Source organism: Lontra canadensis, unplaced genomic scaffold, assembly GCF_010015895.1.
Source record: "Lontra canadensis isolate GAN:19392208 unplaced genomic scaffold, GSC_riverotter_1.0 scaffold26, whole genome shotgun sequence".
Classification (NCBI taxonomy): Eukaryota; Metazoa; Chordata; class Mammalia; order Carnivora; family Mustelidae; genus Lontra; species Lontra canadensis.
This window is the reverse complement of record NW_022631020.1, coordinates 146,152-172,475: the sequence shown is the minus strand read 5'-3', so window position 1 is coordinate 172,475 and position 26,324 is coordinate 146,152. Positions and strand designations below refer to the sequence as shown.

Here is a 26,324-nt window from a genome sequence, read left to right as displayed (position 1 = left end):
ATAAGAAACTAGTCACATTTGTTTTCTCCAAAGAAAGGGGACTTGGCCCTTTATGGGAAACTTAGTTTTCACTTAACTCCGAAATTTTTAGTGCTTTTTCAGTTAAAAAAAAAAAAAAAAGTAATCAGAAATGTCCCTCATCTGTAATACTACGCCACCTAAAAGAAGAGGTGAATGTACTTTTTCCCCCTCATACTTTTAATGTAAACAGTCACAGAAGCACAGAGATTAGTATACCCATCACTGTGATCAAACAGTTCTCAGCTCATGTTTAGTCTTTTTTAGAATCCCACCGACTCCTCTCTTTGACTTATTTTGAAGCCAGGCCCTAAAATAATTTTATTTTATCCATTTAGAGCCCATGTACTTTTTTTTTTTTAAAGATTTTATTTATTTATTTGACAGACCTAGCAAGAGAGGGAACACAAGCAGAGGAGTGGGAGAGGGAGAAGCAGGCTTCCCACTGAGCAGGGAGCCTGATGCAGGGTTTGATCCCAGGACCCTGGGATCATGACCTGAGCTGAAGGCAGTCACTTAACCAGCTGAGCCACCCAAGTGCCTCAGAACCCCTGTACTTATAATAAAATTTCAATTTTGTACATTCCTCAAAAATGACCAAGTAGAGTATAATTCCGTGGTGTATATGGGAGTATTTTGATTTTTACTATTGTCTTATATTACCATTGTAAGAGCAGGATAAGTACCTATATAAAAGTTACCATGTTTCAAATTTCAGTTGATTTATATTTACTAAAAAATATATTACCAATAGCATTGTCTGCGCTCACAAAGATAGAAGTTTGGGAACTTGGGGTAGAGATGCATCCTAAGGAAATGTTGAGAAATGAGGCTGAAAAAGTAATGGGGCCCAGAGTCTGAAGGACTTGTAAGCAGCAGTTTGAAGGTCACAGGGAAACTCCTAAAGAATTTGAAACAGCACCGCATAGCCGCGTTTGTGATGTAGAAAATCACTTTGAATGTTATGTGGAAATCATTCAGAGCAGGGCAAGATTGAGTCCAGGGGGGGTTATGGAATTCCCAGAGATAGGTGGTGGCAGGAAAGAAAAAAGGAGCTGGACAGACAGGTACAGTGGGTGTTTAGAAGGTGGGATGGAATACTAATGGACTGGTTGACTGTGGAGAAGGTGGAAGAGGGAAAGAGAACAAATGACCCAGTGTTTTGGTCCAAAACACCCAGTTTTTTAAGGGACCCTGCTGGATGCTGTACTAAGAAGTAGCTGAATAGAAGCAAGGGCAGGAACTCAGAGGTCAGTGTGGCGTATATTGCAGTAGCCAGCTAAGAGGTGATGACCTGAACCGAGGGCTAGTGTTGGGTTTTCCTGAAATATTTTGGAGGCAGAGCTGAAGATTTAAATTGGACTGTATTCAAGGTGTGAAAAAAAAAAGGAAGGAATGAAGGAGGATTCCAAGGTTTGGGGAACCGAAGGGCTGGCAAGATGGAACTTTTACTACTAGGTGACCGGGGGCAGGGGGGTGTTGCTGCAGAAGGAGTATGGGTAGGGAGAGGGAATCCATTCAGTTGTGGATAATTCAATTCAGGGTGCTTGTTACACAACCAAGTGGAACTGTTGATTAGGCAAATTGTGTATGTGTGTCTCGAGATCCGGGGAGCAGTTAGGGCTGGTGGCAAACTTACTCATGTGCTCATAGCTAAGTCTACTCTACCCAGCATAGTAGCTGTGAAACCTAATACCGTTCACTCATTTTGGAGATTAGTAAATGTAGATTAAGAAGGGTAGAGTATGAGTAAAAATTAAGTCGAGTTGGATCATAAAACTTGACTAGAACTAGGTAAGTATCACATGATTTTGTTTATCTTTTTGAGGTTTCTCAATATATTCTTATAGACCTTAACATACAACATTCCTTTAAAAGCAATTCAGAAAAACTATACTATACCTCTAGGAGGCAAACTTCATAAAACTTTGGATTTGGAATAAATACTAACATTTGTAAGTTTAAAAAAAAAATTCTATATCAGCATATTCACCAGTGAACAAACTGTCTAGCTGTCCTGGTGATACCACATGTCAATTAAACAACTTCATTCCCTTTTTAGGAGGATGCCCAGGAAGAATTTGGCTGGAAACTAGTTCATGGTGATATATTCCGTCCTCCAAGAAAAGGGATGCTGCTCTCAGTCTTTCTTGGATCGGGAACACAGATTTTAATTATGACTTTTGTGACTCTATGTAAGTATTCAGTGAGAATTAGAAAGTAGAAAATGCTTTTTCTAAATAATATTTGAGAACCAGTTTTCTGGGACACCTCGGTGACTCACTTGGTTAAGCATCCAACTCTTGATTTCAGCTCAGGTCATGGTCTCCCTCGGTCCCTCCCCCTGCTTGCGCACTCAAGCGTTCTCTCTCTAAAATAAATAGGTAAAATCTTAAAAAAACAGAAAACACAGAAACCAGTTTTCCTAAGTGTAACTAGGCCAGATTGTTCTTAAGAGTCCTTTTGGCTTTTAAAGCACTTTTAAGAGTGCTTTGGCTGTACGTTACTTGGAGGCAGGGTTGGCTGTGCCAGTAAATGGACTTCATATCACCCTTACGACTGACTGCATAGAGACTAAGCCTTTATCATGGAGTTGGAGCTGAAGATGATGAGGTACCTAAAGGCCATCTGGGTCTGAGTCTGGGTGGCTTGGAACCAGGGTCATGCAGGTTGACTCTGCCACCCCACCAGGAGCAGTATGATTAGGATTCCAAGGTGTTTTTGGCTTCCACTGAGGGAAAAAAAAAAAGAAGAGGGAATGGGACAGGTAGCTTTTTGTAGACCTTCCTCATCATGGAAGGATTTAGGAAGCAAGACATTTCTTTCACTAGCTGTGTTCGAGAGAGAGCTTCCTACACACACACACACACACACACACACACACACATCTCTCTTCTTTGTGCCCCCTGAAAATCTTTAGAAATGCTGTTACTTAAATTTTTGTCAATTAAGACAACTTTTTTTTAATAGTCCCACCTCCCCCCTTAGAGTTATCGATCAGCCGCAGGGGTGGTACTGAGGCTGCTGTATGGGAATACAGTATTTCTGCAGTTTTCCTAATTGTAAGAGAAAAAAAGGTTTATGAATATGGTTTTCTGAATTTTGCTTTGATTTTCCTTATGTTTCCTTACTAGTGCCTTCTGATGAACAGTAATGAATGAATTATTGCTGGAAGAATTCAGAAATCCCTGACCTTTTAATAATTTTTTAATGAACATTTGTTCTTATGCTTGATTGCATATTAAATATTTAATACTAAAGTCATTTTACGTTAGTAAAATTTTCCACATTTTTATGATGGAACTATATAAACTTTATAAAGAGGATTCTCACTTCCAAATGTTGGGCACCTGAATAAGTTTGAGAACCACGGTTGCGCCTCTAGGCTTACTTTGAAGACTAATCTGACAATTAACTGGAAAATGTATCTTTATCTGCTTAGGTAGGAAGATGCAGCTGTGATGAGTAGGCCTAGAATTCTTAAGTATATTATACGGAACCGGGTAGGCTGGAGAAGGCATCATGACAGAGGTTTGGACACAGCAGGAGGATGGCATGAAGGCATTAGATCCCCAGAGACCCGGGTAGAGGTGGAGCAGAGTGGATGCTTCAGAATGAAATTCTGCTTGAAGATTTTGTTGGGAGTTGCCTTCTGTCATCATCTGGGTTGGAGTCTGCTAGAAAGGGAATTCATGAGGAAGGAAGGTTTCAGAGAGCCTAGGGATCATTTTCTCTAAATGCTCAAGTATGAACTTTCTCCTTCAGTACAGTCCAGTTCTTCAGTTCTGGGGAGAATAAAGGGATACACTTTGGTTGAAATTCTGATAGGTCTTCTAAAGTTACTCTGGTTGGTTTCCTACTTCTGAGGTTCTCTCTCGCCCCTCAGTTGGTGCCGATCAGGTGTGGGTGGGTATGTGCTTGATTGCGTACACCTCGGAAACACTGGGAACTTCCTTGGTCCTGGGATTAGAACACCACTTAGATTTCTTTCTGAGCAAAGTCATAACTTCTGAATCCTGGCTTTAAAGCCAGGAATCACTACAAATAATAAGATAGCTTTTTATTCTTATTAGTCAGGTGGGTTATATAAGGAAGAACAAATAAAACCAACCAACTAAAGAAAGGTAGAAACCAGAATTTCCCCAGATCATTGACCAAGTCCTTTATTAACTTGTGTTCAGAAAGCTAATGGTACTATGAAATCTTTGTTCTCTTGTTTTATTCATTGATTAGATTCTTTCTTTTGTGTCTGAATGTTATAAGGTATTTTTCACCCCAGAGGACCCAGTATTATTATTATTTTAGATTTTATTTATTTGAGAGAGTGAGTGAGAGAGCGAGCTCAAGCGGAGGGAGAGGGAGAAGCAGACTCCCTACTGAGTAGGGAGCCATATTCAGGGCTTGATCCTGGGACTCCAGGATCATGACCTGAGCCAAAAGCAGACACTTAACCGACTGAGCTACCCAGGCACTGACACTCCTAGTATTATTTTAAAGGGAACAAATCGGGACTATTTCATGGTGAGACTATCTTTATTCATATCAGGTTTTAAAAGCTGTATTTGACAGGGCACTTGGGTAGCTCAGTTGGGTTAGGCATCCAACTCTTGGTTCAACTCGGGTCATGATCTCAGGGTCATGGGATCGAGCCCCAGATCAACTCTGCTCAGCACGGGGTCTACTTGAGACTCTCCCCCACCCCCAACTTCTCTCCCCTCATCTCCTGGCCCTCCCTAACTCATGCTCTCTCCCCCACCCCTTCTCTCTCTCTTTAAAAAAATAAATCTTTAAAAAAAAAAAAAAAAAAGCAAGCTCTTCTTGAATTGGAAGAGCTGAAAGCACTCATGAGTATCCAGTCAGCCTTCCCTGATAATAGGAAAGTTGGAGTCTTATGGACCTTAACAAGAAATATCCAAAGTAGAGTTTGCTTTCTTTATTACCCTGTTAATAAAGTACCTTAAAATATTGCTACAATTTAGTGTGGCCATATGGTAAGACAGTGTATTCATGAAGTTGTATTTGGTTTCTTGTTTAAAAAATGAAAGGGGTCTTCTATCACTTCAGAAAGGAAACAGTAATAAAATTTATAACTTAAAATCACTTATTTTTTAGTTTTTGCTTGCCTGGGATTTTTGTCACCTGCCAACAGAGGAGCACTGATGACTTGTGCTGTGGTCCTATGGGTGCTGCTGGGCACTCCTGCAGGCTATGTCGCTGCCAGATTTTATAAGTGTAAGTAAGAGCCACCCTGACTGTCAGGTCAGGAATCTTATCTGCACCGTCACTGCACCTGAGCCTAGGTGTCCAGTAGGTGATTTTCTTAAAATAATATGTATTATAGGCACATATCTCTATGTAAAAGAAGCTTGTGATATGGATGACCGTCCCTAGATTTTATTTGTTAAAAAATGTTTATACAATGAGGTAAGCAAATTTAGGTGCTGCTTATCCATCATCCCTTCTGTTCGTTTACTTTTAAGTTTTGACATAAGAGGTTTGAACAACTTAGATTTGCCACATACATAGAAATGTATATAGACTAATAAAGGAAGATAATATACTTAGGAGTATCACTGGTTTATTAGCTAAAATAAGTAATGTATATAGTAATACCTTTCTTAAGAGAGGTCATGCTAAAGAACCCTGACATAACTTAATTTGCTTTTATAATTAGTTGCAACCTCTTGTGTTCTTGCTTTCTAAAAGGAAAATAAAGTTCAATGGAAAAAAGCATCAGGACCACAGGGTAAGGATGGGATATGACTAGATGACTTGGAAAGCAATTTTGCCAGGGTCAGTGAATGTCAGCATTTGCCATGGAAACCTGAAGTCTGTTGAGATGCTCTCATAGGTAATCTGTAATTTAAAGTGACAGGGAGGAGGTAAAAAACTCATGCTCTGAAGACTGTAAGACATTGATGAAAGAAATTGAAGACACATATGGTATATATGGAAAGATATATACTACTCTTGGATTAGAAGAATTAATATCATTAAAATGTCCATACGACCCAAAGCAGTCTACTGATTCAGTGCAGTCCTTATCAAAATACTAATAGTATTTTTCACAGAACTAGAACAAAGAAACCTAAAGTATATGGAGTCAAAAAAGACCCTGAATAGCCAAAGCAATCTGGAGAACGAGCAAAACTGGAAGTATCACAATCCAGGATTTCAGATAACACTACAAAACTGTAGTAATTAAAACAATGTGATACTGTCACAAAAGTAGACCTAGATCAGTGGAACAGAATAGAAAGCCCAGAAACTCACATTTATATGGTTAGTTAATCTATGACAAAGTAGGCAAGCGTATTCAATGGGGAAAAGATAGTGTCTTTAAAATGGTGCTGGGAAAACCGGACCACTTTCTTAAACCATATGCAAATATAAATTTAAAATGTATTAAAGGCCTAAATGTGAGATCTGAAACTATAAACCCCTAGGAGAGAGAAAACGTGTGTAATCTTCTTTTACATCAACCTTAGTGGCATATTTATGTATATGTTTCCTCAGGCAAGACACACAAAAGCAAAAATAAACGATTGGAACTACACCAAAATAAACAGTATTGTCCCTTTGCAGAGTAAATGACAAATATTTTATATGATTTTATATGATTATATGTGGAATCTAAAAAGCAGGGGAGAAAAGTAGACTCTTAAATACAGAGAACAAACTGGTGATTGCTAGGGAGGAGGTGGGTGGGATTTGGGCAAAATAGATGTATTAAGATGTATAGACTTTGAGTTGTAAAATAAGTCATGGAGGTGAAAAGTACAGCATAGGAAATGTAGCTGGTAGTACTGTTGTATGGGGACGGTGACTATATAATGGTGAACACTGAGTAATGTGTAGATTTGTGGAATCAATATGTTGTACACCTGAAACTAATGAAACACTGTGTTAATTATACTTCAATAATAAATTGGGGGGGAGAAAGTACTCACAAAAAAAAAAAAGAAATAAAAGATGGAAGATGAGACAGAGCTAAGGCTGATGTAAATAAGGTTTGAGATAGAACACGGTTGGGTTACATAAACATCCTTAAAGTGATGTTGGCTAGACCCAACCCCAAACAGAAGTACTAGTTAGACTTTGCCAGATATAATGCTCTCCTGAAAACATGAAGTCCTATACGTATGTGTGTCTGTGTTTTACTCTTGGTGGATTTGTCAGTGGTTTGTTTTTTTTTTTCTTTCTTTCTTTCTTTTCATCTGTTACTAAAGGACAGAGAATGGGAGGTGTCATGTGTGTTTTAACGCATATGAGATACAATTGGACCCCTGCCTCCCGTGCAGCACTCTCTCTCTCAACTCTGCTGGCTTTTTTTCAGTTCCTCCGTCAGACTGTGTACCTTCACATCTGACTGAGGACCTCACCCCATGCTCTTCCCTGTGCTGGAAGTTCTAGCTCATTCTCCTACTCAGCCCAGACGCAGCCCTCTTTAACTCCTCTCCATCTTTCAGATCTCCCAGCTGCACATGAATCAGGCAGAACATTCCAAGAGGTGCTGTCATGTGGCCCCAGTCACAAAATACTTCATTTTATAGAATCATTTCTTATGTTTCAGTAAATACTATTTGACTTTTTTTTGGAATTGTGTTAAACCCAGAATTAATACTTTCACAATAGTTTATCGGTAATGCTGTGAATTCAAATCATATACATATAATTTGTCATTTCGTTGTAGGGCAAGTGGTACTTAAACTTGCTTATAAACTATTAAAACTTTTTTTAAAAAATGAAAGCTGTTGTCATAGCTCAGCCAGTTTCATCTCCAACTTTTATTTTTTTTCATCTTGAACTTTTAAACTGGAAGCAGAGGAGTACTTTCATTTTTTTTACTCTATATACTTTTTAAAAAATTTTTAAATGGGGAAAAGAAATTAGGAACAAAGATTAAAAAGTGCATAAGCAAATTCCGTGAAGTGGCCAAAACCCTTTCACTCTTCTTAGTCACCTGATCGGACACACTGATCTCGCACGCCTGCCTATACTCCCTACCAGAAGCTGCAGTGCAAGAGGATTCCTAAAGATGTAGACCTGCTGTAGAAGTGTAAATGCGCTGCGCTTTAGGACTGAGGGTTCCTAGTTTTAATGCATTTCTTTTGTTTGTTTGTTTAAGAGAGGGTTCCTGGTTTTATAACCAATTCTGAAACTGGCTGCAAGGTAAATGAGAATCCCCAGTATGTCCTTTCTCTACCTAGTCCCATGGATTGAAACTGGCCTAGAGCTTAAAGGTTTGTCTGATTTTGAAATTAAATAAATAAATAAATAAATAAATAAAAGAGAACTGGTCTTGATGACCTTCCTTTGAATGTTAGATTTATGATGCTGAAGCAGACATGTTGAGAGCAGGGCTTAGCCAGGGCAGTGCTGTGACGTGCATCTCTGATCAGATCACCTGAGGTACTAGTGTGTCATCTGCTAGTGGGATTTTCTAGGAGTGGGTGCCCAGTGCTGTCTGAAAATTTGTTTAATGCTAGACATACATGGCCATTTGGTTTGCTTTGAAGATAAGTCTGTGTGTTTTCTTCTACAGCCTTTGGAGGTGAGAAGTGGAAAACAAATGTTTTATTGACATCATTTCTTTGTCCTGGGTAAGTAATATTAACTTTTCAATGCTAACTTTCTTACATAATCATAAAATTTAGTTCCCAAATTTTTGATCTCTTAAGCCTTAAATCTTCTCTGTATCTAAACCACGTACCCTAGAAAATGAATTTAATTTTTTAAAAAGGGATTAAAAAGTGAATATTTGATAAACACTTGTACATTGACTAGTACATTGCCATATCTGGAAAAAGTATCTCTCTTTCTCTCTTTAAAGATTTTATTTATTGGTCAGAGAGAGAGCACACAAGCAGGGGGAAAAGTGGGCTCCCTGCTAAGCAAGGAGGCTGATGTGGGACTTGGTCCCAGGACCCTAAGATCATGATCTGAGCCGAAGGCAGACACTTAACTGACTGAGCCACCCAGGCGTCCCTGGAAAAAGTATCTTTGAATATGAGAAATTGTTACATTCCTTTTTTCTTTCTTTCTTTTTTTAAAAGATTTTATTTATTTATTTATTTGACAGAGAGAGAGAGAGAGAGAGAGATCACAAGTAGGCAGAGAGGCAGGCAAAGAGAGAGGAGGAAGCGGGCTCCCTGCTGAGCAGAGAGCCCAATGCGGGACTGGATCCCAGAACCCTGAGGTCATGACCTGAGCTGAAGGCAGAGGTCTAACCCAATGAGCCACCCAGGCACCCCTCTTACATTCCTTTTCTTAAAAGTCTGTTTCGTAGCCCATGTAAGTTGGTCTGGCCCGTTGTGTAAGGCTGCATTGAAAGCTTTTGACCTGATCACAAAAAGAGGTTTTCACCTAAACATTATTGAGGCAAGTGAACATTTTCAAATTTCTATCAAAAGTATTGCCACCTTTAAGCCACCTAAGTGTCCATCGATAGATGAATGGGGTAAAGAAGATGTGGTGTGTATATGAATATATATACACACATGTACACACAATGGACTATTACTCAGCTATTAAAAAAAAAAAATGAACGGGATCTCGACATTTGTGACAACATGGATGGCCCTAGAGGGTAGTATGCTAAGTGAAATAAGTCAGACAGAGAAAGTCAGATACCATAAGATTTCACTTATATGTGGAACCTGAAAATAAACAAGCAAAACAGAAGTAGACTCATAAATACAGAGGACAAATTGGTGATTGCTGGAACGGAGAGGGAAGGAGGATGGGCAAAATAGGTGAAGAGGATTAAGAGGTACAAACATCCACTTGTAAAATAAATAAGCAACAGAGGTGAAAAGTACAGCATAAGGAACATAGTAATGTTGTGCTAACATTATATGATAACAGCTGGTGACTTTTTTATTTATCGTGGTGAGCACTGAGCAATGGATAGACATTGTCAAATCACTGTTGTACACCTGAAATTAATATAGCATGTCAACTGTAATTCAAGGATAAAAAAATGTTGGAAGGTATTACCACTTTATTTAGAATGTATTCCATTAAGTAGAGTAATATGTAGGAAGCATTTAAAAAAACCAACAATCACATAAAAAAACAAGCAGTAACTGTGACCCTTTGGAGGATAGCTTTTGATATCGAATATCTGATTGATGTCTGGTCCTAGAAATAGAACCTACTATCTTCCCAACTCTCAATTTCTGGTGGGCAGGAACCAGCCTCTGAGCAATCAGCAGCAACAAAGAAAGCCAAAGGTTAAATTTAGAAACCTGGACTTCTGTTTGCAGGCCAGAAATGAAAGAGTGACAACAGTTGCATTGCTTTACATGTTTGGGATAAAGATTCTCTCGGTAATTACCTCCAGTGAAGAGTGGCGCTTCTCAGCCATTCATGTTGTATTCAGATTTTTAGATGCTTTTCTCAAACTGTATCCTTTGTCAACTAAAGAAGTGTCTCTTTCCAGCACAAGTCAGCTGTGATTTCCTTCAGAATCTTGCCTTTCAGACATTCCTCTGAATCTCTGGCATCTTCTATTTCTCCCCTTCCCTGTGTTCTGTTTGTGTGTTTCATCTCCTCTCCTACAAATATACTAAGGCCTCCCAAATCCTAAAAAGAGCTTTTTCTCCTAAGCATCTTTCCCTCTACTATCTTATTTCTTTTATGTTCCTACCAAACTGCCTTGAAAAAATATTCTGCATCCTTTTTTCTCATAAAGCCATGTCATCTGTCTTTCCCATCACCTTAATGAAAACTTTTCTCAAGGGTTACCAACAACATTCCTATTTTTAAATCTAGAAATCATTTTCTCTCTGCACTCTGTGTCTCTGCATTATCTAATATTGGGATACTTTCTTCTTGAAACACCCATCATTTTTGGCTTTATAGAAGTTATCCTAAGCCAGTTCATTTATATCTCTCATCAGCCCTTCCTGGATTTATCTTCTTCATCCCACCCTTAGAAGTAGGTGTTCATCAGAAGGATGGTGAGGTAGTGAGAGAGGGAGAGAGAGGAAAAGCACACATGAGTGCACTAAGAACCCAAGGGGGCAGGGAGAATTGGTGTTCGCCTAGGAAAAGACGTACCATTTAATGGGGTGCCTGGGTGGCTCAGTTGGCTCAGGTCATGATCTCAGCATCCTGGGATCAAGTCCTACATCATTCTCCCTGCTCAGTGGGGAGTCTGCTTCTCCCTCTGCCACTCCCCTGCTGCTCCTGCTCTCCTCCCTCGCGCTCTCTCTCTAAAGTAAATACTTAATTTTTAAAAGTACCACTTTTTATGTAATTTTATGTAAACACCTGCATATAATTATTACAGTAGATACAACAAAATGGCATTTGAAATTAGTAAACATTTTTTTCATATTTGAAAAGAGAAAGAAATGCTTTCTTATATTAATAAAAATCTCAGTTTATTTGTGATATAATTTATATACAGAGAACATTAACAAATTTCAGCCAAAAAACAGAGAATTAATAAATTCTCTGGTTGACAGTATGGCTAGGTTTGGCAGTATGGCTAGATGTCAGCTGATACTCCAAGATCCTGAACACTACCAATAGCAAATTAAATGTTTTATTGGTAGTTGTAGTTGTTTGGGAAGAGGACTCTACTCACAGGAGTATTTGTCACAGAAAACCTTCACAGTGGGGCGCCTGGGTGGCTCAGTGGGTTAAAGCCGCTGCCTTCGGTTCGGGTCGTGATCCCAGGGTCCTGGGATTGAGCCCCACATCGGGCTCTCTGCTCAGCGGGGAGCCTGCTTCCTCCTCTTTCTCTGCCTACCTCTCTGCCTACTTGTGATCTCTGTCTGTCAAATAAATAAATAAAATATTAAAAAAAAAAAAACCTTCACAGTATCTGAAATAACTTGTCAAAACATGACCATCCAGGTGACAGGCTTATAAAACTAATTAACTAGTATGAGATAGAAATTCACTGTTACTTGATGAGAAGACCAAGCGTAGGAGGGGTTTGGCAATGTGCTGTGGCTGCTAGCACAGAAAACATAGAAATAGACCAGATATTCATGGAAGCATGCTGGATGTGGCATCACAAACCAGAGGAAGTATTAGATGATGCTGATAAAATTGTCTCTATGAAGGGAGAAACTCTCTTACCAATCACACACAAGATCAGTTCAGGTACAATCTAAATTATGATTAGAAGAAAACATAGAGGGTATCATCATGATCCTAGGTTAGGAAGGACTGTGTTAAAGTACACAAAGATAAAGGGAAAAGTTGATGACTAATCACATTAAAAACTCTGTGTGGGGAGTGTAGTAACAATTACGATATGTTACAGACATGTTTTTTTAAAGGTACTCACAGAAGAAAGACTGAAGGGAAATTGAGTACACATGTTCACCCGTTTGGATTCATAGAAAAGCTATAAACTGGGAGAACAAGATATTTAACAAGGAATTACTAGTAGCTTGACTATATAATAACTCACATCTATAACTTTGGAAAAGATGTACAACCCAAATGAAAAATGAGCCGTAGATGTAACTGGCAAGTCATAGAAATAATATCTATAAAGCCAATTAGCAGGAGTGGCAGTTGTCAACAGGAAATGCAAATGAAAACAATAAATTGACAATCCAAAGCATGATGAAATATGTAAAGAGGTAACTTTCTGGTAACTGCCAGTGGGAGTTTAAGTCAGGCAGAAAAATCTGGAAAGCAATTTGGCAATTTCTAGTGAAGTTTTAAATTCATATACCCCATTACTGAGCAATTTCATTTTCTTTGTGTATAACACAGAAATTATAATACTAATTACATATGATTGGGACTGTATCATTTGCTTCTGACTCAGGTTTTACCCAAAAGCCTATTGTGTCTTTCAGGATTGTATTTGCTGACTTCTTTATAATGAATCTGATTCTCTGGGGAGAAGGATCTTCAGCGGCTATTCCTTTTGGAACACTGGTTGCCATTTTGGCTCTTTGGTTCTGCATATCTGTACCTCTAACGTTTATCGGTGCATACTTCGGTTTTAAGAAGAATGTAAGTTTATAGGTGTTAATTTATTCAAACAAATTTCAGCTATGGAAATTAGCATATCCCACCTTAAAAGACAGAAAAGTGTCTTAAAAAAAAGGCGTCTAAAAGATAATGTACTTATCCTGGGTGGTCTGGATTTTAGAGAAAATAGATGACCTCTTAGTTTGATGGCAGTCATTCTTTTTTTTTTTTTTTTTTAATTATTATTTTTTAAATTAACATATAATGTATTATTAGCCCCAGGGGTACAGGTCTGTGAATCTCCAGGTTTACACACTTCATAGCACTCACCATAGCACATACCTTCCCCAACATCCATAACCCAACCACCCTCTCTCCCTGCCCCCCTCCCCTGATTGCAGTCATTCTTAAAATAGTATTTTGGAGCTGTGGTGGAGAAGTCACAGATGTAAACTTAGATTTCAAATTTTTGTAAGTAAGTGGAAACTGTAGATCAATAGGAAATGAAATGCTAATTAAAACTGATGAAAACTTTGACTTTTTAACATTAAAAATAATTGTATTACTTTTTTTTCTAACCTAAAAAGTCTAGCATTTTTTCTTTAGCATTAGGTGTTTCTGTATTACTTAAAATGAAGTAAACCAAGAATATGGGTTAGGAGGAAAGCTGTGGGAAAGTGACTGGAAAGAGACGGTAGCCATCTTTTAAACATGTAGCTTTGCAATAAATTTTATATGGTTTTCCTGCTAGTACTTGATTTTAAGGAAGATTATCAGAGCTCCATCCCACCCTTCCCCCCAGTCTTTCTCCACCTCTACTGCCCTCTTCTGCCCTCAGGCTAACAGGAAAATGAGAATTTATTCGTCACTGTCCTTCTCACTTCAGTCTCCTTACTCTTCTCTGAAAACATCTGGTCCACAAGGTTAAAAGGATCATAATGTATTACTCTCATGCACTTGGTGAAGTGGGCCCAGAACAGCCTGGAAAAAACTGTCAGGGCTTCATTGTCTCCACTGCACCTACCATGCCAGCCTTCTCTAAGATTTTTCAATTCTTTGGCATTTTATTTAATTTATTACTTTAAATCTCTATAGCATAAATAGTAACTAGCATGATTTAAAATTTTTTGATTACATGGATAAATAAGTACTTGAAATTCTGAAAATATGCCTGTTAAAAATACAAACACTGAAGGAGGACATGCTGATTCCCTACCTGTACACATGTATATCTAGAAGATAATTTGGTCCACAGAAGTGTGATCTCAGTGAGAATACCAAGTTTTAAGTTTTTCCTGTATCATCACAAAAACTATGGAAGTGTGTTTTTGCAGTTTGTGCAAGAAAATTAATTTCTACCTATGTGCTCGTTTTTTCCCCCCAGCTATGTTTTAGGTACTTTAGGTTTCACTTATTTTTATACTACCATGTCAGGTGTTATGAAAGGGAGAGTATTTTCAATAGCTTATGGTCATAAAGCTTCATGTAGCCATTCATTTTTGCCATTGTGTTCTGAAGTCTTAGTAGAATTCAGCTATTTTGATAAAGATGACATTGCCGAATAGGTACACCTGGACAGTAATTTCAGAACCAGCTGATTCCTTCCAAGTATGTAATTAAAAAGGAAAACCTAACTCTACCTTTGTTTTAACTCTTACTTTTACTCTTTTATCTCCTATGTATTTGTTTCATCTAAAGCCATTCGTGGATAGCTGCTGGAACAGTGGTGGCTTGCTTCAGCGGACAGACTGAATATCGTACTGACAGTGTTTGGGTCACTGCTTCTCAATACACATTTCAGTTTGATGATCTAAGTAGACTTGTATTGGCGATAGTGTCAGATTGGAAGCTGAGAAAAAAAGCAGGCAAATACTAACATAGAGAAGAATTTTTAAAACAGACACATAACTGAGAATGCTTTCTTCATTTTACTGAAGGCCATTGAACACCCAGTTCGAACCAATCAGATCCCACGTCAGATTCCGGAGCAGTCCTTCTACACCAAGCCACTGCCGGGCATCATCATGGGAGGGATTCTGCCCTTCGGCTGCATCTTCATACAGCTCTTCTTTATCCTGAACAGTATCTGGTAAGCAGGGGAAGTCGTCTTAGTCCCATTACCATTATATATAGTATTAGCTTTCTCCTTTTGTTTCTCTGGATGACTCTTTGTATCTTATAAATGTGAACTGTTCTCCAGTAATCAAAAATCTTACGAGCCAAAAGGTTACCCTTTCCGTGTGAGAAAAGGAATAATAGTGTTAACACCTACTGTTAATTGAGTGCCTATGAATTCTCGGATCTCTATGAGGTAGGTGTTATCCGCATTTTAGAGAGAGAGAGAGATGAAGCTTTGGATGTTAAGTGATCTGTTGGTGTCACACAGCTACCATGTAACGGAAAATTGACCTGTCTCTCCAAACCTGTGTTCCTCGGTAGTAATTGGTACTGCTTCAGAGGGAGGCTACTCTGAGCCCATGATGAAGGGGAATCAAGCAAACCTTGGGAGAAGGGGGGTGGCAGATGACCTTCAGAGGTCTTACCCCAGATTCCTTCATTCTATGATTTCTTATTTACATGGAGAAACTCGTAGTGCGCATTTGGAGCCAGTCTGTTATTAGGGGTGTGCACTGCGGTATCGCATCATCATTTGATCGCATTGCCGCGTTACAGCAGGTGCCAGGGTTTGCGGTAGCATAAAGTCAGAACTGAATTTGAGCTTTTTAGCGATTAGAACACCTTTCCTTCCCCATTGTTACAGCATTTTCACAATTCAGCTGTTTTTGTCACACACAGTAAGAAACAGTATGTACCAAGTGGAACCCTTTTTTACTTTGGCTCTGCCTGTCCAGTAATTTTTTATTGAATTTCTCTGACTCACTGGTAGACAATCAGACTAAGCATATTTGAGTAAGAGTTGCAGGTTCTACTTGAGAAGGCAGAATCTAATGACATTGCCGTTTCCTTTCCTCTCCCTGCCCCACCCCTGCTCCATCACCGTCTACACCTATGGGAATCTGTTGTCTTTGACTAGTTGGGACAAAAGGCAAACATTTCCCAGTTCAGGGAGCATGAGATTGTGTCATTTATTGTATCAAAGAGAAAATGTTTATAGTTTAATCTTGACGTGTTTGTTACAGGTCACACCAGATGTATTACATGTTTGGCTTCCTGTTTCTGGTGTTTATCATTTTGGTGATTACATGTTCAGAAGCAACTATACTGCTTTGCTATTTCCACCTGTGTGCAGAGGTATGTGTCAGCAATGTCCACTTTACATTAATTTGTAGACAGTATTTATAATTTTGGCATAAAGCGACTTTGAACTATTAATTGAAATAATTTCTTTAAATATGTGTTTATTAAGGTAGAAATTAACCTGTATTCCTGAATCAGATGTAGCCCTCTTTAGGAATGGATTAAGGTAGTATCTTAGTTCAGTATATTTATTTAGAGCTACAGTTTACAAATGTTAATTTTCTGAGAATACCACATTATGCTGAATTTTCATTTTTGAGTTTTTAAATGTCTAAATTAAAAATTAATACTCTTTATGAAGCATAGATATTTCTAGACTGGAAATTTAGTAAACATCTTTGTGGGAAAATTGACTAAAACATTCAGCAGTTACATTATAATGAATTATATCTGTGGCAATGTGATGGCATTCTTATGTAGAATTAATTTTTAAAGGTCTGGGTTGTATTAAATCATTCTTTTATCGTTGTTTTCTATACAGCAGATTAAATCTAACTTTGTTAAACTTGAGATGCTTTTCCTTTGAAGTTAAGGTTAAATTCACCTAACTTAAAATTAACCACTTTAAAAAGTGAACGATTCAGGGTGCTAGTTACTACATTCATTTACAGTGTTGTGTAACTACCACCTCTTTCTAGTTCCGAAATAGTTTCATCACCCCTAAATAAAACCTCATACCTATTGAGCAGTTATTTCCCACCGTCCTCCCCATGTAAGACCTGGCAGTCACCAATCTGCTTTCTGTCTACAGATTTATCTATTCTGAGCATTTCATATGATTGGAATCCTACAATATGTGGCCTTTCATGTCTGGCTTCTTTCACTTCAGGAGAATCTTTTCAAGATTCAGTACTTTGTTCCTTTTTATAGCTGAATAATACCCCATTGTACAGATATATCCCGATTTCCTTATCTCCATTCACCTGTTGATGTAAATTACGTTTGTTTCCACTTTTCGGCTATTGTGAATAGTGCTGCTGTGAACATTCATTTACAAATATTTGTTTTGAGTACCAGTTTTCAGTTCTTTGGGGTATGTACAGAGGAGCGGAATCGCTGAGTCATATGATAATTCTTTGTTTAACTTTTTGCAGAACCACCAAACTGTTTTTCACAGTGGCTGTACTGTTTTGCATTCCTGCCAGCAATGCACAAGAGTTCTAATTCTCCACATCCCGCCCTACAGTTGCTGTTTCCCCCCCTTTTTTTTAAAAAAAGCTCTAGCCATCCTAGTAGGTGTGAAGTGGTATCTTACTATGATTGTGATTTTCATTTCCCAGTGACTAATGATGTTGAGCATCTTTTTTTGTGCTTGTTGACCATCTGTGTATCTTGTTCAGGGAAATGTCTGTTCAGATCTTTTGCCCGTTTATAAACTGGGTAGTTTATCTTTTTGTTGAACAAGAAGAGTTCTGTATATATTCTGAATATTAAATACTAGACCTTTATCATAAATGACAATATTTTTGCAAATATTTCTCTCATTCTTTAGGTTGTCTTTTTACTGGATAATGGCCTTAACACAAAAGTTTTTAATTTTGATAAAGTCTGATTTATCTTTTTTTTTCTTTTGTTGTCATATCTAAGAACTAATTGCTAAATCCAAGGCAATGAAAATTTACCTCTTTGTTTTTTCCTGAGTGTCTAGTTTTAGCTTATATATTTGGGTCATCAGTCCATTTTGAGTTAATTTTTTTGATTATGGTAATTAGGAATTCCTCATCCCTTTGCATGTGTATATGTAGTTTTTCCAGTACCATTTGTTTTTTTGGGTTTTTTTGTTTGTTTGTTTTTTGAAGATTTTATTTATTTGACAGAGAGAGAGAGAGAGAGAGCGAGAGCAGGAACACAAGCAGGGGGAATGGGAGAGGGAGAAGCAGGCTTACCACTGAGCAGGGAGCCTGATGCAGGGCTCAATCCCAGGACCATAGGATCATGACCCAAAGGCAGATGCTTAACGACTGAGCCACCCAGGCGCCCCTCCAGTACCATTTGTTAAAGAGACTATTCTTTCTTCATTGAATGGTCTTGTAACCCTGTGGAAAACCCATTGCCCATAGATGTGTGGATTTGTATCTGGATTCACAATTCTATTCCAGTGGTATATATTGCTGTCCTTATGCTAGTACCACACTGTTTTGATTACCATAGCTTTGTAGTAAATTCTGGAATTGGAAAGGGTAAATCGTCCAACTCTGTTCATTTGTGAAGATTATTATGACTATTTAGGACCCTTTGAAATTTCATATGAATTTGGGATCAGCTTTTCCTTTTTTGCAAAAAAGGTCATTAGAATTCCGATAAGAATGGCATTGACTCTGAGATTTTTAGGGGGGTATTGCCATCTTAACAGTATTGACTCTGCCAGTCCATGAACGCGGGATGTCTTTCCATTGATTTCAGTTGTCTTTGTTTATTTATTTTTTTAACCTATGTTTTTTAGTTTTCAGTATATAAGTCTTTCACATCCTCGGTTGAATTTCTTCCTAGATGTTTTATCTTTCTGGATTCTGTTGTAAATGAAATTGTTATTGTTACTATTATTATTTTTAAAGATTTTATTTATTTACTTGACAGAGAGAAAAGAGATCACAAGTAGGCAGAGAGGCAGGCAGAGGGAGAGGGAGAAGCAGGCTTCCCACTGAGCAGGGAGCCTGATGCGGGGCTTGATCCCAGGACCCTGGGATCACAATCCTAGCCGAAGGCAGCTGCCTAACCAACCGAGGCACCCAGGCACCCCATGACATTATTTTCTAAGTTTCCTTTTCATAGTGCCCATTGTTAGTATATAAAAACACAGCTGATTTTCATTTCAGTCTTGGACCCTATAACTTTGCTGAATTTATTTGCTATAGTAGTTTCTGTGTGTGGATTCCTTAAGATTTTCTCATTTGTGCTGGTATACTTTATAAGTATAGTTATTTTTCACATATTCCAAGGGGTAAGGAAAGAGTGAAGTTTTTTTTTTTTTTTTTTTTTTTTTTTTAAGATCTCCTGCTAAGGGGCGCCTGGGTGGCTCAGTAGGTTAAACCTCTGCCTTCGGCTCAGGTCATGATCCCAGGGTCCTGGGATCAAGCCCCGCATCGGGCTCTCTGCTCAGTGGGGAGCCTGCTTTCTCCCTCTCTCTGCCTGCCTCTCTGGCTGCTTGTGATCTCTGTCAAATAAATAAATAAAATCTTTAAAAAAAAAAAAAATCTCCTGCTAAGGTAACAGCTACTTTATATCAAAGTAAGAAGAGCTGTTTTAAAAATCCACCTTGTTTAAATTTTGTTAGTAGTAACTGAAGGTAGATTTCAACCAGGCCTTGATAGGATAATCTTCCTAATATACAGCTGACCAGTTTGTAAGATAAGTAATATTAATTTTGAGCTATGGAAGTAAGCTCTTATACATTGCTTTTCTTTGGGAAGAGTACATTTTAAGTACAGTTAAGTACTTTTAAGTACATTTAAGTACGTTTAAGATTTCTCAGGGGCCCCTCGGTGGCTCAGTAGGTTAAGCGTCTGCCTTTGGCTCAGGTTGTGATCCCAGGGTCCTGGGATCAAGCCCTGCATCCCGCTCAGAGGGAAGCCTGCATCTCTCTTTCCCACTTCCCTGCTTTTGTTCCCTCTCTCGCTTTGTCTCTCTCTGTCAAATAAATAAATAAAATCTTAAAAAAAAAAAATCTCTGTCTTCAGCTCAGGTCATTATCCCAGAGTGCTGGGATTGAGCCCCTCATCAGGCTCTCTGTTTGGCGGGGAACTTGCTTCTCCCTTTGCCACTGCCTGCCTCCCCTTACTTGTGCTTGCTTGCTCTCTCTCTCTCTGTCCAATAAATAAAATCTTTAAAAAAAAAAAAAAAGATTTTTCAGCACGTTTTTAGCCAGTAGCACCTCCAAAATGGGATGGTTCTTAGCATCTTTAGTGAGGAGGGAAATGGGCAAAATTCAGTAGGGGAAAAAGATTGGAAATGTTAGCAGAAATTAGATTTGGGGGCTGTTTCCCTTAGCTGTGTTTGCTTTGTAACTCTGCTCAGCTACATATTGTCTATTAATTGGAAACTAATTCTTATTCTTTTTTTCTTCTCCACCTAGGATTATCACTGGCAGTGGCGTTCGTTCCTTACCAGTGGCTTTACTGCAGTGTATTTCTTAATATATGCAGTGCACTACTTCTTCTCAAAACTGCAGATCACAGGAACAGCAAGTACAATTCTGTACTTTGGCTATACCATGATAATGGTTTTGATCTTCTTTCTTTTTACAGGTAAGAACTAAGATGATTAGTTTTAGTTAATAAGTCGGTAGGCATTTTATTTATAAATATTTTCCTTTTATAAAATCCATGAAGGCTTCTGCTACTCAGCACTCCTGTATTTAGCCCTCCGTGCAGCTAAATGTTGCTTGGTCGGCCCCGCTGTGAGGTGTCTGTCAGTAACACCAAAGCTGAAGGAACTGAACCTAAGGGAAGAAGTTCTTCCTAAGCATAAGGTTGTTTAAATACATTTATGTTTTCACCATTGCTTTTCTAAAATTAGCCCCAGCCTCTTCTCAAACCTTAATAATGATCTTTTGAATATCCAAAAGGTGTATTTTTATGTCCTCTAAAGCATAGTGACGGGCACATTGTAGGGACATGAGATATATGAATGAGTACAATAATTTTTTAACATCCCTACTGATGTGTCCCATATATAGTCTCTTGACTTAGAAAATCTCTTACACTTTTTCTTTGTATTACATTTAAAACAACGGTGAACACATTGGAACTCTAAATGTAAAGTTTACACAAGGATATGTATATCCCCTTCTGTGTTCTTCAGCACTTAGACTTACTATTCTCAGGGGGTAATTTTGGGAAAAAATTCCAGCTTTTGAAAATACGGTAGGCAGTTCACAATTAAGTAAATACTCTTTTGCAAAACATAGTCTCTGAATATATGTCTAGCAAATCTAAGCATGGTGAGGTTTAAAATAGCACTATACTTGAAGTCAGAGAAAGTGAGTTTGCATTCTGATCCTGCTGACCATCCAGCCACGTAACCATTAGACATTTACTTGAGTGTCATTTTTGTCATCTGTCTAGAATTCAAATTTTTTGGAATCTAGACTGAGGAAGATACTTGAAAACCAAAACATGTATTTTTTTTTTTTTTTCATGAATCATCTCATTTACTCTATCTAGGGCAGATTGAATTATCTGTTTTATTATATTTTATTTATTTGAGAGAGAGAGAGCACAAGCAGGGAGAGGGGCAGAAGGAGAGGGAGAAGCAGGCTCCCCACTGAGCAGGGAACGCTGATGCAGGGCTCAATCCCAGGACCCTGAGATCATGACCTGAGCCAAGGGAGACGCTTAACTGACTGAGCTACCCAGGCACCCCCAAATTATCTCTGTTTTAATAAGAAATGGGCTGGCAGAGCTGCTCTGTCCTCTGAGGCCATGCCACCTCTCCTTTACAGTGGGGTGCATCTTTGTTATTATCCTAATTTATCACTTTTAACACTTCGTAAAAACTTTCTGAGTTTAGTTTTATTGTAGTTCTTTGGAAACTGATAATTCCCAATAACTATGCTTAGAAAATATTCCCATTTAGTTATTCTGTAAATCTGATATTCCCTTTAAACTATTCATATTATACCTTGAATTAATTTTAATAGCAATTTTCCATTTTGTGATGAAATATTCTTTTTTTTTTCTAGTTTGTCTTATAGGTAACATTTTCTTTTTTTTTTTTTTTAATTTAAATTGTTATTTATTTATTTATTTTAATAAACATATTATGTATTTTTATCCCCAGGGGTACAGGTCTGTGAATCGCCAGGTTTACACACTTCACAGCACTCACCATAGCACATACCCTCCCCAATGTCCATAACCCCACCCCCCTCTCCCAACCCCCCTCCCCCCAGCAACCCTCAGTTTGTTTTGTGAGATTGAGAGTCACTTACGGTTTGTCTCCCTCCCAATCCCATCTTGTTTCATTTATTCTTCTCCTACCCCCTTAACCCCCCATGTTGCATCTCCACTTCCTCATATCAGGGAGATCATATGATAGTTGTCTTTCTCCGATTGACTTATTTCACTAAGCATGATACCCTCTAGTTCCATCCACGTTGTCGCAAATGGCAAGATTTCATTTCTTTTGATGGCTGCATAGTATTCCATTGTGTATATATACCACATCTTCTTTATCCATTCATCTGTTGATGGACATCTAGGTTCTTTCCATAGTTTGGCTATTGTAGACATTGCTGCTATAAACATTTGGGTACACGTGCCCCTTCGGATCACTACGTTTGTATCTTTAGGGTAAATACCCAGTAGTGCAATTGCTGGGTCATAGGGTAGTTCTATTTTCAACGTTTTGAGGAACCTCCATGCTGTTTTCCAGAGTGGTTGCACCAGCTTGCATTCCCACCAACAGTGTAGGAGGGTTCCCCTTTCTCCCCATCCTCTCCAGCATCTATAATTTCCTGCCTTGTTAATTTTAGCCATTCTGACTGGTGTGAGGTGATACCTCTTCGTGGTTTTGATGTGTATTTCCCTGATGCGGAGTGATATGGAGCACTTTTTCATGTGTCTGTTGGCTGTGATGAAATATTCTTAAATAGGAAAGGAAAATTGGTATCCTATTCATCTTTTAATTTCAGGTTTCTTGCATGTAATAAGGAAAGGAATGTATTATAGAAAGCTTAGGTAATCTTAAAGTATAAAAAGTCCTATTCTGTAAAAAATTTGATATGAACTACTTGTATGTTTTTCAAAAAAGCTTATGGATCTATGCCTGGTAAGTAATAGTTTATAGTTTTGTGGCTTTTTGTAAGGAACCAGTCATTTTAAGTCTGTGTTTTTGTGTAAATTATGAATTTTCCTCTGGGAAAGTGTTGATTTTTGTTTTTTTCTTTTATAGGAACAATTGGCTTCTTTGCATGCTTTTGGTTTGTTACCAAAATATACAGTGTGGTGAAGGTTGACTGAAGAAGCCAGTGTGTCCAGTTAAAACAGAAATAAATTAAATTCTTCATCAACAAAGACCTGTTTTTGTGACTACCTTGAGTTTTATCAGACTTATTGGCCTAGTAATCCTTCAGAAACAACATAATTCTAAATACACTTCTTCCCATTCACCTGTCTCCACAAAATGTGTTTTCAACACTAAAACATTTGTATCGTGATTTGATTAAGTATATATTCAGTTGTTCTCAATGAAGAGCAAATTTAAATATTATGTGCATTTGTAAATACAATAGCTATAAAATTTTCAATACTTCTAATGGCAGAATAGAGGAGGCCATATGAAACAGTACTGATGAAATGCAGGACAGTTCATTGTAAATAGGATTTTCTAGGCTCGGTAGGTGGAAAGAATTATTTTTCTTTGAAGGAAATAACTTTTTATCATGGTAATTTTGAAGGATGATTCATATGATGTGTTTATTGGGGGGATGTGGCTTTTAAAAAAATCTTGTATTGGTTGTAACTGTTCATATATTCTTTTCTGTGTTGACTTCATTATTCCCATGGTATTGGCCTTTTAAACTATGTGCCTCTGAGTCTTTCAATTTATAAATTTGTTATCTTAATAAATATTGTAAAAACGTCTTCATTGCATCATTACCTATTGTGTATTCAAGGAGAGCCTATAAACAGCAATCTATTACCAGTGCTATTTTAAAATGGTTTTATCAAATTTTACTGATTTCTGTTCATGTAACACTTTCTTGGTTGATCTAAAGGAAATTCCAGTCTCTTGGGCTTTGTGACAAATCAGATTTTTCACTCTTAGGCAGTAATAGAAATTTTAGTCGTGCGTATCTAGCCAGATAAATGATGTAAGTCTAGCAGTTAATATGGGCCTCACTACATTTCATTAAGGATTTTATATTTTTGACCTGTTTTTCAAAACACAGTATTTTTAATTTATTTTTTAATAAAAATCTCAATCATTTTATTTACTTTTTGTTTTAAAGAAAGAGCATGAGCAGGGAGTGGGAGAGAGGCAAAAGGGAGAGGGAGAGAGAGAGAGAGAATTTTAAGCAGGTTTCAGGCTCAGTGGGGATCCTGACAGAAGACTCAGTCTCACAACCCTGAGATCATGACCTGAGCTGAAATCAAGAGTCGGACACCCAATGGACTGAATCATCCAGCCACCCCATTTTTAATTTTTTTAAGTCAGTATTTGTTTATACATTAACAATGACTAGCAAATCTCCCTCTTTATGATTACATTGTCTTCGCTTGGATTTCACAGTTTTATTTCTTAAAAGTTAAGAAATAGCTTTCTGGGGCACCTGAGTGGCTCAGTTGGTTAAGCGTCTGCATTTGGCTCAGGTCATGATCCGGAGTCCCGGGATCAAGCCCCATGTCAGGCTCCCTGCTCAGCAGGGAGCCCACTTCTCCATCTGCCCCTCTCTCCAACTCATGCTTTCTCTCTCTCTAATAAGTGAAACCTTTTTTTTTTTTAAATTTGAAACCATAGTTTATTTGCAAATTGGTCATGGGGAATTGCCTTAACTTTTTAAATTAATTTTTATTAACATGTATTATTTGTTTCAGGGGTACAGGTCTGTGAATCATCAGTCTTACACAATTCAGAGCACTCCCCATAGCACATACCCTCCCCAGTGTCCATCACCCCGCCACCCCCACCCTCCCACCCTGCTCCAGTCCAGCAACCCTCAGTTTGTTTCCTGAGATTAAGAGTCTCCTTTGATTTGTCTCCCTCGTTTCATCTTGTTTCATTTTTTCCTCTCTTCCCCTATGACCTTCTGTTTTGTTTCTCAAATTCCACATACCAGTGAGATCATGTGATAATTGTCTTTCTCTGACTTATTTCACTTAGCATAATACCCTCTAGTTAAATAAAAAAAGATCTTTTAAAGAAAAGATAACTATTTCTCTTTCACATTCATCTGACTAATTGAAATCCATTTATATGTGAAGAGAAGTTTGGGATGATTTCAGAAACGTTAGTCTGTTTATACCTATCAGAATGTTCATCTTGTATTTTAGGGGCTCAGTGCTTGCTGCTTAGGAGAGAACAAATAGAATAGTGAGTTTGCTGGGCTCTTAACCAATAATTCTGTTGATTTCCTTTTTTAAAAAAAACCTAACTAACCTGTTGGTTTTGAAGTATGAAGGAGCTCTAGTTATTTTTAACTTCTCACACAGAGATTAAGACAGAAGTTCCTTTCAAATGTATTTTCTACATCTGTTGAAGTATATTTAATTTTTTATATAGAATACTATTAAAGTACAGTTGAGGTAAGCTGCTTGACTAAAAAGATTTTATAAAAAGCTGGATTCAGAAGTAGGCTAGTTTTGTTGATTAGAGATAAGTTTAAATTTTATGTTTCCTTCTGTAAACAATTAGCTTAGTGACTAAAGCAGTCAGCTTCCTGTCTTGATAGAATTCTTTTCGAAGATTTTATTTATTTGAGAGAGAGACCATGAAAGGAGAGAGGTCAGTGGGAGAAGCAGACTCCCCGCCAAGCAGGGAGCCCAATGCAGGACTCGATTCCGGAACTCTGGGATCATGACCTGAACCGAAGGCATTCACTCAACCAACTGAGCCACCCAGGCGCCCCTAGAATTTTTTTTTTTTAATAAAACTTCCATTTTTCTTTATACTTCACAGTAAGCACATTTACACTTAAATAATGGCGAGGCAATTGGAAAAATAAAGATATCAAAGGAAGGGCGCCTGAGTGGTTCAGTGGGTTAAAGCCTCTGCCTACTACATGATCCTACATGATCCTACTGGGATCGAGCCCTGCATCGGGCTCTCTGCTCAGCGGGGAGCCTGCTTCCCCCTCTCTCTGCCTGCCTCTCTGCCTACTTGTGATCTCTGTCTGTCAAATAAATAAAATCTTAAAAAAAAAAAATCGAAAAGATTTAGGAGGGAGCAAAGATGAGAAAGGAGACAGCAAAGAGGAAGGCAAGACCAGTGGTGAGAAGGGGGCGTGGAGGACGCGTCCTCTTCTCCGTGGCTTTGACTGACTTCCTGATGAGGCAGCGGCCGTGCTTCCAGCTCGCTCGCCTTGGTTGCCGCTATGCCATGAGCACAGAGGGCAGTCACAAGATTTCTGAGTCGTTTTTCCTTTTCTGGTCACTTCAGAA

The 26,324-nt window shown here is 38.2% G+C and overlaps 1 protein-coding gene across 1 annotated transcript in view; it reads left to right on the top strand.

Annotated features, from left to right (window-relative positions):
- The window catches only part of TM9SF2 (transmembrane 9 superfamily member 2), a 58,943-nt gene extending 35,136 nt beyond the window's left edge, over window positions 1–23,807 (top strand). The window contains exons 10-17 of the mRNA XM_032864079.1: window positions 2,081–2,213; window positions 5,131–5,250; window positions 8,564–8,621; window positions 12,849–13,008; window positions 14,904–15,055; window positions 16,107–16,218; window positions 20,297–20,468; window positions 23,116–23,807. Coding sequence (XP_032719970.1) covers window positions 2,081–2,213; window positions 5,131–5,250; window positions 8,564–8,621; window positions 12,849–13,008; window positions 14,904–15,055; window positions 16,107–16,218; window positions 20,297–20,468; window positions 23,116–23,183 — 975 coding nt within the window. The 3' untranslated portion in view covers window positions 23,184–23,807. The remainder of the gene's footprint in view (window positions 1–2,080; window positions 2,214–5,130; window positions 5,251–8,563; window positions 8,622–12,848; window positions 13,009–14,903; window positions 15,056–16,106; window positions 16,219–20,296; window positions 20,469–23,115) is intronic.
- Window positions 23,808–26,324: the final 2,517 nt, after the last annotated feature.